The following is an 18,936-nucleotide window of genomic DNA, read 5'->3' as shown; positions in this document are numbered from 1 at the left end:
AGAGATTCAATTCTCTTTGGAGAGTAATTTCGAAATCTGTTATGTGCATCTATCAAAATGTATTATCAGTTTTTGTTTAATAGTAATTAATGTCAAATCACTAATAACTAATATCATGTTTATGCAGTTTATAATTGCAGCGAGCTTGAGTTATAAATATCTCATATTTGGCTTCATGTAATGGTTGTGTAACTGATGGCTCTGTATGTGCTGGTCTGGATGAGGCGAGTCAGGACAGGTTCCAGACGTCAGCACTCAAACTCACAGATGTGAGGGGTGAAAATTAGATCGAGATATTTATAACCACAGCGCTGGTCCCTTCATCTCTGTAGTCAGAAATCTCTTTTGATTGCAGGTGTACTTTAAAAGGCATTTTATGTGGATCAGGGTGGAAATGTCTGATGTTTTTTGCAGTTATTTTGCACATTTCATGTCTATTCCATCATCTGAAGTCATACTTCCTTTCACCCCCTCACTTACTGGGGTCATTTATGACATCATGAGAGGCCATCTCCAAGACAACAGCAATGAATTCCGAACAGAGTTACTGACAGTAGCGCAAGTACCTCACTTGCCATTGAATCTCACACATGACTTGTCACACAGACTTTGAAGTTTGACTTCAAAGATTAGGATGCCAACTAAAGGTCCCACAAGATTAATCTGACCCTTCTCCCATCACTAGCAGCTGCTTAACCTCTGTGTACATTTGTTGTTCTTCTTGTTATGGCTGAAGCTGATTTCCAGTGTTTGTATTTTGAAGGTTAATTTGTTGTTGATGTTTTAGATTGCTGCTTTTCTGATCTTCGCTGCAATAAAAATAAACCCACATTTAAAATTAATCTATTAGCTATTTGTGCACAGGAACACACACTTACCCTGCCCGTTTTGATTACATAGATAAATGATACAGGAAAAAAACACACGTCATCCGGAAAAGTGATGTGCACATCACAACATAAGACGAAAATAAAACAAAACAACCCAAGAGAGGACAAAGGTTTAGTGGCAGTGTGAAGGGCTAGTCACCTTTTATGTGTGGATACAAGCAGTTCAGAAGCACTAATGAGTTAAGACACTATTGCCATCTGTGTGGAATTGTGATCTGTGATGTAGCGTCATGCAAACTGTGCTCCCGCGAGAGAGATGAAATATTGATAGCTGCCATAGGGAGTTCATAGAAGAAGAAAGCAGTCAAACAATTCAACCTTAACACTGGGCTGTCTGCTGCTGTCATATAGAGAGAAGGTTAGAGTCAAAGGAAAGAAATACAGATGGCACTTTATGGTATCATTCCCACAAATCCCACAAAACAAATTTTGTTTGATTGATTGTTTTTCGTGGGCTCTATTAAACATGTTAGATCAACTATTTTCTAAAATGAAACATGAACCTAGCAAGTAGCTAGTTTTAAAACAATAAAATGTCTGTATCCCCCCTTTAATTGGTAATTTAAGTCTTGCCCACCTCAGATGTCTTCCCATCCTTCTCAATTCAACAATTAAAATCTAACATTAATGTCATAATTGCTCAGATCTGATCTGTTGAATTGATATATCTTTTTTTTTTTTTTTAAGTATCATTATCTAAGTTTATTTGTTAATACCTAATTTTCAAAAAAATTATGCGCAACCTTGTTAATGCAATAAATAAATAAACACGATGGGAAGACAAAAAATATATTTTTTCATTTTCTTCATTTAATTTTTTTGAATGGATTCATCAAACTTGAGCATTCAACTCTGATACCTAAGGTATTGCAAGACATTATTTTTTATTTAAAATTTAATTCAATTATATAAAATATTTTATTTAATATAAAATATTTTATTTAAGTGTATCTATAACTACACACCCAAACTAGCTAGCTCTTGCTAAGTGATATATTAATTTAGACTAAATTCTGAATTATAATATATTTATATATATTATATTTAATATAATATTTTTAATGTTTTTCTTTAATAATGCTTATTTTATGTTTTTTATGTTTGTTTTGAAATGTAGCAAAAATAGCATGCCTCATAAAATGAAATGAATCATGTTAAGTTTGACCACCTGAGGTTGATGATCAACATTTTCTAAGGGTTACGCACTTCCTTTCACTGGCCATTTGTAGAAAAAAAGTTTTAAAAACGACTTCACGTCAGAGATTTAGGACCTGTTTTGTTCTGCATTCGTAGAAAGTGTGAAAAAGACAAAGATTGGTCTTACAAACTCCAAAGCAAGAGGTGATTACTGAACAGCATCAGTTCATTCACTATAATGCCTCATTAGTTCATTCACTATAAAGCCCCTTGGTGTAAGCATGTGAAAGGCTTCATAAAATATTTCTGTAACTTTTATTTTTATTTTTATTATTGACAGTGTTTTGTTTGTTTCTGCAGTGAGGCACAGTCAACCATTGTTCTGCTGAGCACATTTAAGGGAGAGGAGACGTGGAAGAGAGGAGAAGAGAGAGAGAAAGAGAGAGAGAGAGAGAGAGAGAGAGAGAGAGAGAGAGGGTGGCCTTGATGGCAGAGAGCTGGATGTCCCAGTGAGGTCAGGTCGGACAGGAGGTCATGGGGTCGTTTACGCTGGGGAAGGCTGCTTCCCTGGAGCTACTGCTGGACGCCTGCATTCATGCATTTGGTGAGTAAACACTAAAATAGCAAAACTTTCATTTTGTCCATTATTTGTCCACATTCTATCTGTTAGTGCATCAAGATTTGCTCTGTTGCTAGATCTTATGTTTATTCAGATTCATGATTATATCAATCACCATAATTCACCACTGTTATAGGTCACAGCTGATCATGCCATTATGGGTTACTTTGATTGTGTATGATTATTGACCTCTGTTTGCTTAATCACAGACAGTTGCTGATTACTATACATCAAATGAATGAACATATTAATGACTCAAATTGATCATTGTCATAGTTTTTTATTTTTAACTGCCATCACTCCTCATATTATTAATTAATGCTTACCTAATTCTTGTTATTAATCGGTGTCATTGATTTTTTACTGGTATCTTTTATGGTATCTTACTGGGATTTTTTACTTTAATTAGATCTTTATATAATTTTTTTCTCATATTTATATATCATACTGTATCTCGTATCATATCTTTTTTTGAGCTGCTATTCCTAAATCTGCTATATTCAAATGTGTTCCTCTCTTTCTCTATTACTCACATTCTATTTTTTCTTATGTATTATGTAATATATATATTTTTTTATTTTTTTATTATTATATATATATTTCTTATAATATTTATCCCTCTTTAGATGATGAAGGAGAGCTGCATGAAAATCAGCTTCCTCGAACCCTTCTGCTGATGCATCGCTGGTATGTGTCCTCCACTGAGCTCGCTGGGAAACTTCTGATTATATATCCTGTGGCAGACCAGTATGAGCGTGTGTGATGTTTCAGTAGATATCCGTTTTTGTGAGTGTGTGCTGTTAGATCTCTCAGTAGATACCAAGAGGCATCTCTAAGGAAATGACGCCAGTCCAAGCTTTTCTTAGTCATAATTTCAATTAGTTTAAAAACCCAAGAAATCAATTTTTGTGAAATATTTTACATTACTATTGTAATGCAATGCCATTCATTCATTGCATAGCTGTATAGCTCTGTGTGCATACTGTATGTGCATTTACATCCATTCATTCTCCAGCATGTTTAATTCTCCTTGACTCTCTATCACGTATCGTGACTGTCGGGGAGATGACTGCCAGCGGACACGACTGAAGATCTGTTATTTAATGAGGTAAATAAAAACAGCTTCCGTTTAACAAGATAAACAACCCCTTTATTCCCCATGAGTTTCCTCTTCGGAACGATTTAAAGTGTTTATTTGCATTGCTAAGCAACAACCCCGTGGCAGAACATGTTGTGAAGAGGCTATTATTTCGTGTTTTCGTTTTTTTTATTCCCCTTCTGTTCTTCCTCTTTTTCTCCGGAGGCTGCGTGACTGTCGCCTGCGCTCAGCATGAAGAGTGATGATGTCACAAGGACAGGCATCGCTCCTAAAGATGGACGTTTGTCCACAGTGGACATTTTGTGTTTAAGCGCACAACAAAGAATGAATCAGCGTTTTGTCCATCCATTGTTCACAGAGCACATCTCCTCAGGCCACCTTTCTTTTCCTCTCTATTCACATCTGCCTGCCTGTTTTCAGATCTATCGCTCAGCCTTCACCAAAACCAGGATTTGTTTTGAGAATAGACAATGAATCATCTGGGAATCAAAATCTAATTCATTTCTGGGAATAAACAAGGTTTTTTATATTTTTAAAACTTTTAGACAAATAAATGTCAAATGAATAAGCTTTTCTGTAGCTGAAACAGTAGAGTGTTGGCGCTTGGAATGCCAAGGTCATGGGTTCGATTCCCAGGTAAAGCAAGAACTGATAAGAATGTAAATGTGAACCTTGAAATGCAATGTAAGTCGCTTTGGATAAAAGCGTCTGCTAAATGTAAATGTAAATGAATAAGGATATTTAAGATTTCTGCACTATTTCTAGGTCACTAGTAAATTGCATTTAGCCTGGCTCCGCCCTCCTACGTACTTCCACTCAATTTTCATTTTCCTTCAGTACTCCGTCTGGGTTTGCGGTATATTTGCTTGTTTTCTCCGGCCAAATTTTTACCGGTCCAATCAGCGAACAGAGGGAGTGGCTGAGATCGATGACGTTGAGGTCGTGCGCTAGTTTGAGTTGTAGGGTTACGTCACGACCAAATCTTAACAAATAGTTATACTAATATATAATACATACCAAGTTCTGCCATGAAACTCTGGATGGTGCAGGGCTGATAGGTCCTTAAACCTTGTGCGTGAAGTAAAAAAAGTTACACATATATTTTATGAAACATGAACCCTAAAACTGCTAGAAAATCAAAACGATAGATCTAAACAAGCTGTGTTCCAAATTTGATGTTGATATCTCCAAAAGTGAGCTTTCAGTAAGATCTTGTTTGGGCGATGTACCAAATTTTCCCCATTAGATGCCAGCAAAGCTCCACTGGTACACACACTGTTTGGATTTGTGAATTGGATTGTGAGTTTTTCTCTTTCAGATATTACAAACACACACACACACACACACACACATTAATTAATTTGGTAGCAATTGAATCGTCATCTACATAGCGCAGCTGATTGGTTTGAGAGTTGTCATGACAGAAATAATATATTTAGCAATCTAAATCGTTGTATTAAATTAGAAAAAAAAATGAAATATACAGTTTTTCTCTAATTTGGTATGAGACGCAAAAGTAAAAATAAACTGTTTGCTCTCTTTCCAATCCGCACGCACTTGTAGTTAGTGTAACTTATCCGTTATCAGTGTAAATTTTGAGGTGTTGCATAAAAGTTGAATGCTTTATGACCTTCTGACCCCTGGTCTCATTGGTCTCACGAATATGCACTGATACACAATGCAAAGACCCTTGGGTTGTTACCTCCTAACTGAATGATGTCACTCTGACTCATGCTGGGCACACATTACAGCTGATGTTTATGTCTTAAAAAAAAGGGAAAAACAAGAAAAGGAATGTGTTTTCATGTCTCAGTGCCCTTAGTGAGTCCGGCAGTCAAAAACATCTACATAATTAATGATAAACGGCATGCATCTGACATAAATACGCTTCATCCGTTCCTTTCTCCGGGGACTCGGTGAGAGTCACCAAAACAAAAACATCACAAAATGAAGGAGGTCGGTGTTTTGTAAAACTGCATCCTGTTGGGGGAAAAGTAACGTTACCTGATTTTAAAAGTAGCCTTGATATTCACTGGATATTTCCAATCGGCCTGGAGTTGTTGCTGTGTTTCAGGAGGTCTGCGGGAAATCAGCTACTTCCCCACATAAACAAGACCTGTGCATATGAAGCTATGGGACAATTGTGCATAAATGGGCAAGAATTTTTTATATATATATAAAAATAACGTGTGCCATGGTGCACTATTATTTTATGTTTTGAAAGACATCTCTTATGCTCACAAAATCTGAATTTTTTTTTTATAGTAAATGTAATTTATTCCTGTAAGGGCAAAGCTGAAATTTCAGCATCATTACTCCAGTCTTCAGTGTCACATGATCCTTCAGAAGTCATTCTAATAGGCTGATTTGGTGCTCAGTATTGAATGTTTTGGGCATGTACACATTCTGTCGATTTTGCCCTAATTTGCCAAAATATTGTAGCACATTGGATGCACCGCCTTTAAAGGGATAGTTCAGTCAAAAATAAAAATGTATCATCACTTACTCACCCTCAAGTTGTTTATGGAAGTCAATGGGTGCCGTCAACTGTCTGGTTACCAACATTCTTCAAAATATCTTCTTTTGTGTTCAACAGAAGAAAGAAATTCATACAGATTTGGAACAACATGAGGGTGAGTAAATGATGACAACATTTACATTTTTAGGTGAACTATCCCTTTAAATTCAACAACAAAAGAGGGAAAAAAACAGGAAGCATTTTTCTCCTCCCGTTTAAAGGTCATTTTGTAAAATATCCTAACTGTGTAAGATTATATAGTTAGTTGTTTTTATTATTATTATTATTATTATTATTGTATATTAGCATTTAGTGGGTTTTTTTCTTCTTTGTTGTCAGCAACCTGGGATAGACCTGGATTGCATTTTTTGATTCACAACATACCAGTTGAGAACCACAGCTTTAAAATACAATGAAGTGCCATCTAAACACTATGCTGCTGCTAATAAATATGGTAATCCTTGCATCAAAAGTACCATCTTATGCCACCACTGTGCCATGGTGCCGCCTCAGTACTTTTTTGTAAGGGTAAGATGAGTTTAATTAACACAGATCAACAAAACAAATGTTTGCAGAGTCGTGAGCTGTTTCTATGTTTTGCATTTGTGGTCCAGACAAACTGTGCTTCAAGGTCACGTTTCCCCACAAGTAAGCATGGTGATAATGTGTTTGAACATTTTCTCAAGCCTGCAGTTTCAGATGTTACCTGACAACAAACAGAATTAAACATGGCAGCTAGAACAGCGCTGATACAGTACGAGCTTCTGGTTTAAAACTGGTTTACGATGTAAAAAGCAATACATCAATCTGCAGTTACAACATGCAGGTTGCCTTATTATTATTTTTTCTTCTTTTTTTCTTTCTGAAATGACAACAAAATCAAGTGGAGTAGAAAAAATATATATAAAAACATTGTTTTAAATATGGATAACCATTTGTACACTTTGATAAACACTATGGGTTTAGCTACTGCAATGTAATTTACAGTTTTCAAACCTGTGTGTATAGGTACTGGATAGCTGAATTCCCTGCCGAGTTTGATCTGGATCTAGGTTTGATCCGTCTTACAGAAGAATTTCGAGATGCAGCCGCTCAGCTGGGTGGAGACGAGCACATTAAACTACTTGACATTTCTACAATGTGAGTGTCATTGCAACACACAAACACTCACAGTGATCATGCCGATCATTGACTGTGTCATTGCTATTGACCTATTTGGCTTTAATCATGACTACCTTTTTGATTGAAATGAAAATACATTGCTATAAATTTAAATGTTACCCTTTTAAAAACAACTTGACACTAATGAACTAATGTGCATGTGTTCTAATCACTGATTCAGATTATGTGGAAATGATTGCATAGAGCATTACGTACTTGTCTTTTGTCACTAATTAACACTAAATGGCACCTTACATTTCGTAATAATTCATGAGAATATTGAATGATTTTCTTCTGTGATTAAGACAGGCGTCTTGTCGTATCAGGGTGAGCGTAAACAAATGTTTTTGTTTGTAGCCTACAGTGTGACTTTACATAGAAGATGTTCCATTTTCTAATATTACATTCAATTAACATTATTATTGTTACTTGGAGAGAATATTATATAATAATCCATAAATAAAACAGATTTAATGAATTGTTTAGTGATGCACTATAAATGAACATAAAACAGTTCAAACATGTTTGTCCCTTCAGCCCCTCGTATGACTGGATGCGTAAACTGACTCAGCGAAAGAAGCAGGTGAAGAAGGGCAAAGCGTCACTGCTGTTTGATCACCTGGAACCCATTGAGTTGGCCGAACACCTCACCTTCTTAGAGTACAAGTCCATCAGGAGGATATCGGTTAGTGTGCACAGTGGAAATGGAAAAATAGAGTGTTTCTTTCACCTGGGAAAGCCAGCAGCTGTAGAGGACTTACGTCAGTGAAGATAATGCGTGTGTGTGTTTGTTTTTGTGATATAGAAAGAAAAAGACTATGCATATGAGAACACACTTTAGTTCTCTTATCAGCTCTGCTGATTTTTTTCCATCGCCCTACATTGTAATTCTTAGCAGCTAACGCTTAAGTATTTTTTTTTTGTTAACTGGCAAACATCCTTCCTTTATCCATTGCTCCCTTCTAAATCAGTGTTAAAAATAATGTGATAGAAGCTCTTAAAAGCCATGGCATATAAATCAAAAGTAGTTTGTTCTCATTGTGTCTGCCAGTCTTACATTAACAGTTCGCAACATGAGCTTGAGTCAGTTAATTGTTTATTTAAATTAACCAAACAATTCACTAGAATGAATTGGACTTTCTAAAGCTATATACTGTATGTGAGAGTGGACCATTTAAGGTGAACCAATTCACTAGAATGAATCGGTAAATCATATTTTTATGTATCTATTTTTTTACATGTATTTTTACTTTTTATGTTACAGTAACCATACAAACAAATGAATTGGACTTTCCAATTTGGCATTCGAGACAGAGAGGGGACTATTAAAGACGATTCAATTCTCTAAAATAATTTTTACTTTCCAACTGATGACTGTTTAGGATGAACCGATTCACTAGAAAGAATCCAACACTACATTGGACTGACCATTTAATTAAACATATTTATACTCATCGATAATGTCGTAAGGTCACCTGTACATTTACTAAAAAGTAACTTGATACTGGAAAAGTTGTGACATTGAAAACATGAACTGTTTTCATGTTTCAATGTAGTTAAGTTAGTTACTTTTTTTTAAAGTATGAATATGTCTCAATATGTGTATGTCCTCAGTTCACAGATTACCAGAGTTACGTGATTCATGGCTGTCTAGTAGATAACCCCACATTAGAGCGCTCCATCGCTCTGTTTAATGGGATCTCTCAGTGGGTTCAGCTGATGGTTCTCAGTAAACTCACCCCTCAGCACCGAGCAGAGGTCATCAACAAATACATCCATGTCGCACAGGTAAGAACATACATTCATCTTCATGTCTGACAAAGATAGACACATTTAAGTTATACAAATTATTCATAGAAGCGAATCAGAGATTATCTAACCTATTATCTGTATTGATGAAAGTTTATTAACTTGTCTAAAAAGGATTTCATTGTTCCTAAAGCATTAATGTAATATATAATAACACCAGAGCAAGAAATAAATTAAACGTATGAAAGTAAATCAAAGTACAGAAAATGCAACTAAATGTAACATAATGTAAGGTGATGAAGCTCAGGAAATGATTGAATAACTGATGAGAATAAATGCATCCTGGGTAACACACTGATGCGAGACGCCGTCTGTACGTTGATTTACGCAAATGCGAGACCCTTCACCCAGCAAACTAGTTTCTGTTAGTGCGTTCTGAAAGCAGCTAGATGACATTTCCAGGCCCTTTGATATGTTAATGTCTGCCAGCGAAAGAGTGCGGAACCGCCTGCCTGCTCTCACGCCGCCGGGGGTGTATGAAACGCCTCTATTGTGAAGAGCACCCAGGCATCCCTTCAGTACAAAGCCTGTGCTTTTAGTATATGTTTTAAGGCCTGCTGGGCATGATCCGTGTCAGCTAATAGATGTTAAGTGTCTAGCTGTCGAATTGCTGGAGCTTCAGTAATAAAGGAGCGCTGTGCTTTTATGAGATCAGCCAGCACTTGTGCAATTATGCTGTAAATGAAAAACCATAGATCATATGTGAACTAATGGATCAAAGCTATCTATCTATCTATCTATCTATCTGTCTGTCTGTCTGTCTGTCTGTCTGTCTGTCTGTCTGTCTGTCTGTCTGTCTGTCTGTCTGTCTGTCTGTCTGTCTGTCTATCTATCTATCTATCTATCTATCTATCTATCTATCTATCTATCTATCTATCTATCTATCTATCTATCTATCTATCTATCTATCTGTCTGTCTGTCTGTCTGTCTGTCTGTCTGTCTGTCTGTCTGTCTGTCTGTCTGTCTGTCTGTCTGTCGGTCTGACGATCTGTCTGTCTCTTTTTGTCTCTTCCAGAAACTGCTCCACCTGCAGAACTTTAATACACTGATGGCTGTGGTCGGGGGTCTGAGTCACAGCTCTATTTCGCGCTTGAAGGAAACTCATTCTCACCTCAGCCCAGAGGTCACCAAGGTGCAACATTCACTGCAAAAACAGCTGTTTAGTTTCTCTAAGAATTATAAAGAAACTATTCACTCCCTTTTCCGTAAAGTCAAGTTGTCATTGAAGACAAACTCCCACTGCTGAGGGAGTTGATGTTACGTTACCTTTGGGAAACATTTTAGACATAATCATACGAGAAATCCAAGAAAAGCATTTCTAAAACAGGATAGCAGAGAAGTGAAACTGGCTGTAAGAAAATGTTTTGTTATAAACATATTTTAGGTGTAATTTAAGTGTCTAAATAGCATTTCAGGTGCTAGTATATGAGAAATGCACTAAGAAAAAACAAACAATTGGTCAGACGTGATATCTAGAACATAAATCTAGAAAAGGTTGATTAATTTCAGGAACTGTCATTTTCTCTTGATATTGACAGATCTGGAATGAAATGACAGAGCTGGTTTCGTCAAACGGTAATTACTGTGCTTACCGCAAAGCCTTCAGTGAAAGCGAAGGGTTTAAGATCCCGATCCTAGGCGTTCATCTGAAGGACCTGATCGCCGTGCACGTGGTCTTCCCGGACTGGGTGGAGGATGGGAAAGTGAACATCGTGAAGATGCAGCAGCTGTATCTCACCTTTAATGAGCTGGTGTCCCTGCAGAGTGCTGTGGCTCAGGTGGAGCCCAACATGGACCTGATCTACCTGCTCACTGTGAGTTCAGCTCACACATCTGTGGTCGTAAATCTGCATACACAGTTAAAGTCTGACAGCAGCACTGAATTACAGTGGTTTTACCCTCTAGGGAAATTAGTGGTTATAATTTAATTTTATGTCTGTTTGTGTAAAGCTGTCCTTGGATCTGTACTACACAGAGGATGAAATTTATGAGCTGTCCTTGCTCAGAGAACCCCGTAACCCCAAATCTCAGGTAAGATGGCTGTACGGCCCATTGAAGGCCCATTGACGACCTACTGTTCAAAAGAAAGAAATGTATATTTTTATTCAGGATGCATTCAATTTGTCAATTGATTTGTATTTAAAAAATAAATGTTTTTTTTCCCCACAAAAAAATATTGAGTAGCACAACTGTTTGCAACATTCAGTAATATTAAAATAAATGTTTCTTGAGCACCAAATTAGCATATTAGAATGATTTCTGAAGGATCAGGAAGGAAGACTGCAGTAATGATGCTGAAAATTCAGCTTTGCCATCACAGGAATAAATTACATTTTAAAATATTCAAATAGAAAACAGTTCAAAATATTATTCATTATTTGATCAAATAAATGCAGCCTTGATGAACATAAAAAAAATGTAAGCATTAAAACCCCAAACATTCAACATGTTTGGGTGATTTAAGTGAAAAATTTCACAAGATTTATCTTCCACTGAAACCCATTTGATATTGTGGTCACTAAATATTGACTGGTTTCCTCCTCTCTCTGAGAGTTTTAGCTGGAAAGGGGTTCTTTTGTAAAAAGATTAGCACAGAACATTATTGATTTTATAACATCCATGTTTTTCCGCAGCCAACATCTCCAACAACACCCAACAAACCTCTGGCTCCACTGGATTGGGCCTCTGGGGTCACAACCAAACCAGATCCTTCAGTGGTCAACAAACACATCAGGAAGGTCGTGGATGTAAGATATTGTCAACAACAATACTCACAGACATTTATGATATTAAAAACCTTTTCATGTCCTATATAAATCCAAATTATTTTCATAATTTTGTACTGTACAAATGTCACGGATTGTTTTCTAGTTCCATAAAGCCAGGTCATGCTTTGAATATAAGGGGCTGATTATGTCAAGCATATTTCAGTGACTGCTAACTTCTTCATTCTTAACCCTGAATGGTTTATTATTAGATAAATCGGGTTATATGGTAGATTATATCAATGCACATTTTTATGCCACATGCAAAGAATAAGATAATTTAACAGAAGATGTATGTATGTATTTAGCTTTTGCTCATTGCATTACAGTCACTAAACTTGTGTATTCTTTTGTTTGTTTTTTGTTTGTTTTTTTGCATTTAAAGTCTGTCTTTCGAAACTATGACCACGACCATGACGGATATATATCTCAGGAAGACTTTGAGAGTATCGCAGCAAATTTCCCTTTCCTCGATTCCTTCTGCGTGCTTGATAAAGACCAGTAAGTAGGAAACGCACACACATGAAATGTGTGATTCTTGTAACAAACCCCTGCAGTGCCAAACTGCTAATAGCGTTTCTTGGCGAGAGCTGCTCATAGTCTGTGTAAATGATCCTTTATAAGCCTGGGCAGAGATTCAGTGATATTGGAGGAGACACATTTTCAGTACATCGTCTCAATTCTGACAGGGTCAATGTAATGTGTATGGAAATTCCTTAAAGGGTTCTTCTCAACCGTGTTAAATTCGTAAGTATGTTTTATCGCTGCAAATGAAGCAGAGCATGGTGCGCAGACTACACAACACCGTGATGTAATATTTAAACAACAGTTATACATTTTTAAAGAGCACTGAAGTGCAGTGCTTTTGTGAATTTTTGAAAATACAGCGTATTTTTTTTGAGCCTGATACTTTCTGTATCATTGGATAAATGCATATAGCATTTAAAATGTTTATGTATTTATTTTTAATGCGAGGTTAAAAATGCAGCATGTGTACGGTGTAGTCACTTCAGGACATGCTGCTGCTCAGTGTGGGTTACCTGCTGCACTGTTAAAAGGCTGAAGGTCATGCCTCCCAGCGAAGGACGCACAGCATCAGGCACGCAAAGACTCTCACACACACTCAGAAATTCCCCAGGCGTCCTCTGTGGTTTATCTTAGCAGTTCAGCGCTCAAACCGCATTACTGGTGTGTGACTGCATGCATTTCGCCTGAGTTCCTGCACTCACGCTGGTTCTATTTAGATACTGTACCTCTTGTGACACAGGAAGAGCACTAGCAAAGGAAGAGTTGTGTTGACTGCTTTATGAGCTGCATGGAGGAAATCATGATTATCCCTTTCTGTTTTTGTCCAGGGATGGATTGATCAGTAAGGATGAGATGATGGCGTATTTCCTGCGTGCCAACCCGCTGCTGCAGTGTAAGATGGGTCCTGGGTTTATTCACAACTTCCAGGAGATGACCTACCTGAAGCCAACATTCTGTGAACACTGCGCTGGATTTGTAAGAGCTGATTTTATTAGGCTCATAAAGAACAACAAAATGTACTCCTTTCCTTTCACATCAGCACAGTTGATAATGTATTTTGGGAGATTTCTCCTGTGCAACACTTATGCAAAGATGCTCTCTGTGACTAAAGTGCAGTAGAAGTTGTCTGAGGTGTTCAGCAGTGTGATTGTGTGTGATTGTGTGCAAACAAGCACACCTAACTGGAGTTTACCACAACATCTCTGAATCATGCCGACAGTGTTTAAAGGTTAATCCAACCTCAACCACAGCGTTTAGCTGTTTCTCACTCCCAAGATTTTTACCATTGCTTGCAGGCCAAATGACTGACTGTAAAAATAAATAAATCATTAATAATAATAAAACACTACCATTCAGAAGTTTGTGGTTAGTTACATTTTTTTTTTTTTTTTTAAGAAATTAATACTTTCTATTCATCAAAGAATCCTGAAAAATGTATCTTGGTTTCCACAGAAATATTAACGGGATAGTTATAAATAAAAATTATGTCATTAATTACTCACTCTCATGTCGTTCCAAACCCATTAGACTTTTGTTCATCTTCGGAACACAAATGAAGATCTTTTTGATGAAATCTGAGAGCTTTGTCCCTCCATTGACAAGCTACACAACTACCTCTTTGACACTTCAAAAAGTTTGTTAAGAGATCATAAAACTAATCCATATGAATTGAGCAGTAAACGTCTAAATTCAATTTGTTCGTCATATAAAGCAATCGTGTCTCTTCAGAAAATTTGCACTAAACCGCTCAATTCATCCAAAAGTTTGAAGGGTAGTATATTTCCTCCAGAAAGAGGTACATTGGATAATGTTTTTGAATTATGTAACAAAATATCAAACAAAGTGGAATTTTTTTTTTTTTAAATAGCGCAAACACACAGATATAAAACAACATATATATTAATAATATATTGTACAAAAAGAAAAAAATTCAGTTGACCAAGGTGACAACCAGCCCTACACACACATAAGATTTGTACAAAACTGTGTCTTTCGTAGTAAATGCATCACATTTCCTGTTGGCATAATGCTGAATATTGTGGGCTGATGAACTTTAGAGTGAGTGTATACACTACAGTGAGTGTTTAGTCATAGTCACTGCTGTTCAGATTGTTCTGTATTTACACAGATGGTGAGACAGGAATCCGCTGAGTTAACACACACATTCTTTTAAACAGACTTTCAGACACACACACAAATCCACCTTCTCTCACACTGTATTGCACAGGAAGGGTGCAACGTGTGGAAGTATCCTGTTTATTACACATGGGTCTGGGTACAGAAAACCATGAACTCAAATACAGCATAAACCTGCTGCTTCTGTCCCCAATTCAAATTTACTCATATGCTTCTCTCTCTCCGTTTTGTCCTCTTCATGCCCTTCCTCTTCACCCCGTGGTCCATGTTTTCAGCTCTGGGGAATTATTAAACAAGGATACAAGTGCAAAGGTAAAAATAAGTAAATTGAGCAAATTACAATAGAAGTTGATGCTTGAACTGGCCACTAATCTTGTAAATTCACTAATAGTTTATTTTTGCTGTTAAGTTAGTTGATATTAGTGGTTTGTTAAACATTCTAAAACAAACAGATAGAAACATCTGTCTCATCTATAACATCTATAAATCTGTCCCATGCATGTGTGTAATATTATTTTTCAGTACAGTTTTTTGTTGTTGTACTATATATATGTAGGAAAATGCACACTTTTGTTAAAATTGAATCATATTGTTTTTAGACTGTGGAGTGAACTGCCATAAACAGTGTCGTGAGCTGCTGGTTTTGGCGTGCCGACGTCTTCCTCGGTCCACATCGCTGGGTAGCGTGTCTCCTGGAGTGCTTACACACAGCTCTTTACCCAGCAGCCCCAACCTGCCCACCTGCAAAGGTGAAAACACACATGTACAGTACATCACCATCTGCTTATCTCAGAGTAAAAATTCATAAATGAGGGTGATCTCTCTCTCTCTCTCTCTCTCTCTCTCTCTCTAGAGTAGTTTAATCGTTTATGGTCATGTGACCCAGGGTGACAAGTCCTCACTTTATGTGTTTAATGCTTGACTTATAAAGTTAAAGGGATAGTTCACTTTGAAATTAAATTTTGGTATGTTTTAGCTTACCTCAAGGGCATCCAAGATGTAGGTGTCTTTTTTTCCGCAGTAGTTTCAATTTTGTTAGATATATACAAAAGAAGACGCCTTGGCTACGGCAGTTCATTGGAACGAAACCGTAGCCAAGGCGACATCTAGTGTATATATCTTTACCCGCCCGCGCTCTCAGATCACTTGGACGTGGCTGTGTACAAGAGGTAACAACGATATAAATACTGTTTGTTTTCTCACACAAACCGCTCGTTTCGTGTCTTAGGCCATCAATGTGTACTTACGATGGGGAATTGTTTAATTTGGACAACGGGGAATTGTTTTAATTTGGACTCTGTGCATGCTCTTTGAGGTGGTGACCATCGACCTGCATTATATGACTGACAGACAAGAACGGTTTGACCTAAAAATATCAAAATTGAAACTACTGCGGAAAAAAAGACACCTACATCTTGGATGCCCTTGAGGTAAGCTAAAACATACCAAAAATTTATTTCAAAGTGAACTATCCCTTTAAGAGCCGATCGGGAACACACACACATAAAGCATATTTTAAAAACGTCATTATAAATGTACATTTATTTGTATCATATTAACAGCAATAATAAGATATTCCTGTTGTCATTGTCTAGCTTTGTCGTGGTAACATTCCATGTGAAGCTAATGAGGAAATTACGTGGTCTGTCATTGCTCCCTTCGTCAAGTGCGTTCCAAACGGCTTCACTATGACACACACGGGCCCTGCTCCCTCCAAAGTCTCCACTTCAAGGGCTATGCCCTTCGGAGAGAGTAGGGCATAGGGATGCTCATTTCCATTTAAAATGTTGACTACAAACACTGTGGTTTTTCAGATTTTCCGTAATGGCGTTCTCCCCATATTTATGATTCTTTGCACTCTTTGAATTCTTGCATCTGGGAACAAAACAAGTCAACACCATTACGACTAAAAGTTTGCTAAGAACTATTTTCTGCTTAAGAAAGGCGGTATTTGACTCCATTGCAGACTGGTAGGAGTGACCTTGGATGGCAGCATGCCCAGTGTATTATGGTTGTTGAAGTTTTCCCAAAGACTATAGAAATGGAAAGACGGTTCACTCCTATTACTTATGAATAGGAGAAACTACAACTCGAAATATGGCGGAATGGTCCCGCCTTCTAAGTAAAAGAGCCAATCGCCGATTAATGAAGTCATTGCGTCACTCCAGCTGCAGTTAAAAGCTCCGCTTCCCATATTAACCTGAGACTCGTGCTTCGGACTGCACATGCCCATTGGCTCCTCTAGCCTGAAAAACAAGCTTTTTTTAACTCTAATTGATCATAAGAAACAGCATTTATGGGACAGTTTATGTCAGATTTTGTTGCTGATGTGAAATATATTATTTAATTGTGAGTTCGGCAAGCAGTTTTTGAGATTTCAGGATAGATAGGACTTGGTCTTGGAGGCCCCAAATAGCTGCCCGGAGGTGTTGCAAATATAGCTGCCGAGTGAACAGACTTTCCTTAAAAGGGACTTTGGTTTTCCTACCTATTTTGCAAAAGGGAAGACAGCAGCCTTTTCTCTGTTTTCTCTAGGGAGGTAGCACAGATTTCATTTTTTTCGCCTTTCTACTGTATAGGCAGCCAAGTTTTATTGAAAGCCTATTTTGCCAGCGGTGAAGTAACCATTGCTTTCTTCTAGTTTTAAACATAAATAAAAATTTAGAGGGAAAAACTATTTGCCAGTCACGTGAGAAAAATAAATGTAAATCAAGATATATTCTTTGAAATATATATTTTTTTTTTCTTATACATTTGTGCAATTCAATTTATCTTGTCTTTGGAATGTTTAAATGAAAAACAATACAAAAACATTCTCTTTGCTACCATACTCTTGTCTTGTCATTGCACAGATGATGATGAGGTGTTTACATTCCCTGCTGTGTCGCCATCGTCAAGCTCTGACCTGGAGGGAAAGTCCATCACTCTGATGACCGGTTCAGCCCAGCGCATCTCAGTGCGGCTCCAGAGAGCCACCACCAGTCAGGCCACACAGACAGAACCCCTTTGGCCCGAGAACGGCTGGGCTGCCGTTGCTGACAGCGGGTCACACACCTTTCCCAAAATGAGGTACAGGCCACATCGCAAAGCATCCAAGAGCAAAGGCTTTGCCCGCTGGGAGAATGACACACAGAGTTCGGCAGGGACGAGGAACAGCAGGAACTCACAGGAGCACAGCGAAGAGTCACAGCAGAATGGACTCACAGAACAACATATCAACAAAACCAGGACCTCTGAGGTACGTTTGAAAAAAAAGAAGAAAAGCACATTTGAATTAAGAAGCAATGATCCAGTAACTATTTAGAATAGTTAAAAATTCAGTGTGCTGGAAAAACACTTCCCAAAAACATGATGACTCACACTTGTTTGAGCAGGAAGACCTTGTGAATCCCACAAACCACCTTCTTGTTTCACTGCTTTTTAATTCCTCCATCACTTCTTGCCTCTCTCAAGGCCTTGGAACATCTTGAAACTTCGCTCAGCCATTGCCATGGAAACACCAAGGTTCTGCGGTCTGGCCTCTTCTCACGTCGCTCTAGAGATAATCTTGATCAGAGGCCACAGGGCCGAGAGCACCTCAACACTAACACTGATGGGCATACATATGGAGTAGCACTAAGGCTCTAGGCTGTTATTTTAGGACGTGGCAGACACCTTGTTTTGGGTTAAAATGCAGAGCATATGTGTGACCCGGATTGTGTTGCCGTGTTTGTTAAATTCAGATATTCTCTGTGTTATTTATAGAACGGGCTTTAAAAAAGCCAGGGTCACTTGACACACAGGGATTAAATCGCTGACGCACCTGTCAAGGTTACACACTGTAGAATTTATTTTTTAGGTGAGCAGTTTATGAATACGCATGTTTTACTATGTTTAGCATGTTGGCTTGGTTTTTAACCTTTTTAGGTGAAAATATAAAACAATAATAATAATAATAATTGTAGTTTTTAATTATTTTTAATAACTTCTGGCATTTTATGTACCAGATATGGATTTATTTACAATTAAAACTAACAAATTTATTGTATCTGTGATGTTTTTTAAAAGTATGTTTTTGGAAAGTATCTTTTACCCACTTCAGACTGCAATCATTTTATCAAAAATACAGTAAAAAAGTAATACTGTGAAATATTATTAATTTTTTTTTATAAATTTGATTTCCATTTGAATCTATTTTCAAATGTATTTTATTTCTGTGATGGCAAAGCTGAATTTTCAGTCTTCAGTGTCATGATCCTTCAGAAATCATTCTAATATGCTGATTGTGCTTAAG

General features: G+C 37.3%; 1 protein-coding gene across 2 annotated transcripts in view; it reads left to right on the top strand.

Annotated features, from left to right (window-relative positions):
- Nucleotides 1-18,936, top strand: part of rasgrp3 (RAS guanyl releasing protein 3 (calcium and DAG-regulated)) — a 37,598-nt gene that overhangs the window by 16,062 nt on the left and 2,600 nt on the right. The window contains exons 2-17 of one of the 2 annotated variants that reach the window (XR_014199166.1): nucleotides 2,388-2,631; nucleotides 3,273-3,375; nucleotides 3,692-3,754; nucleotides 7,272-7,403; nucleotides 7,962-8,109; nucleotides 9,039-9,212; nucleotides 10,250-10,366; nucleotides 10,773-11,048; nucleotides 11,185-11,265; nucleotides 11,868-11,981; nucleotides 12,385-12,500; nucleotides 13,355-13,502; nucleotides 14,939-14,975; nucleotides 15,263-15,412; nucleotides 15,979-16,093; nucleotides 17,516-17,652. Coding sequence is in view for 1 of the 2 variants with exons in the window: in XM_082143032.1 (XP_081999158.1) it covers nucleotides 2,562-2,631; nucleotides 3,273-3,375; nucleotides 3,692-3,754; nucleotides 7,272-7,403; nucleotides 7,962-8,109; nucleotides 9,039-9,212; nucleotides 10,250-10,366; nucleotides 10,773-11,048; nucleotides 11,185-11,265; nucleotides 11,868-11,981; nucleotides 12,385-12,500; nucleotides 13,355-13,502; nucleotides 14,939-14,975; nucleotides 15,263-15,412; nucleotides 17,516-17,901 (2,115 nt within the window). In the remaining variant the exon portion in view is untranslated. Of the gene's footprint in view, nucleotides 1-2,387; nucleotides 2,632-3,272; nucleotides 3,376-3,691; nucleotides 3,755-7,271; nucleotides 7,404-7,961; nucleotides 8,110-9,038; nucleotides 9,213-10,249; nucleotides 10,367-10,772; nucleotides 11,049-11,184; nucleotides 11,266-11,867; nucleotides 11,982-12,384; nucleotides 12,501-13,354; nucleotides 13,503-14,938; nucleotides 14,976-15,262; nucleotides 15,413-15,978; nucleotides 16,094-17,515; nucleotides 17,902-18,936 lie in introns of those variants that run through there. The other variant, XM_082143032.1, reaches the window with a different exon arrangement.

The sequence above is a fragment of the Leuciscus leuciscus genome (genome assembly GCF_965113295.1).
Source record: "Leuciscus leuciscus genome assembly, chromosome: 17".
Classification (NCBI taxonomy): Eukaryota; Metazoa; Chordata; class Actinopteri; order Cypriniformes; family Leuciscidae; genus Leuciscus; species Leuciscus leuciscus.
This window is presented reverse-complemented; position numbering and strand designations above follow the sequence as displayed.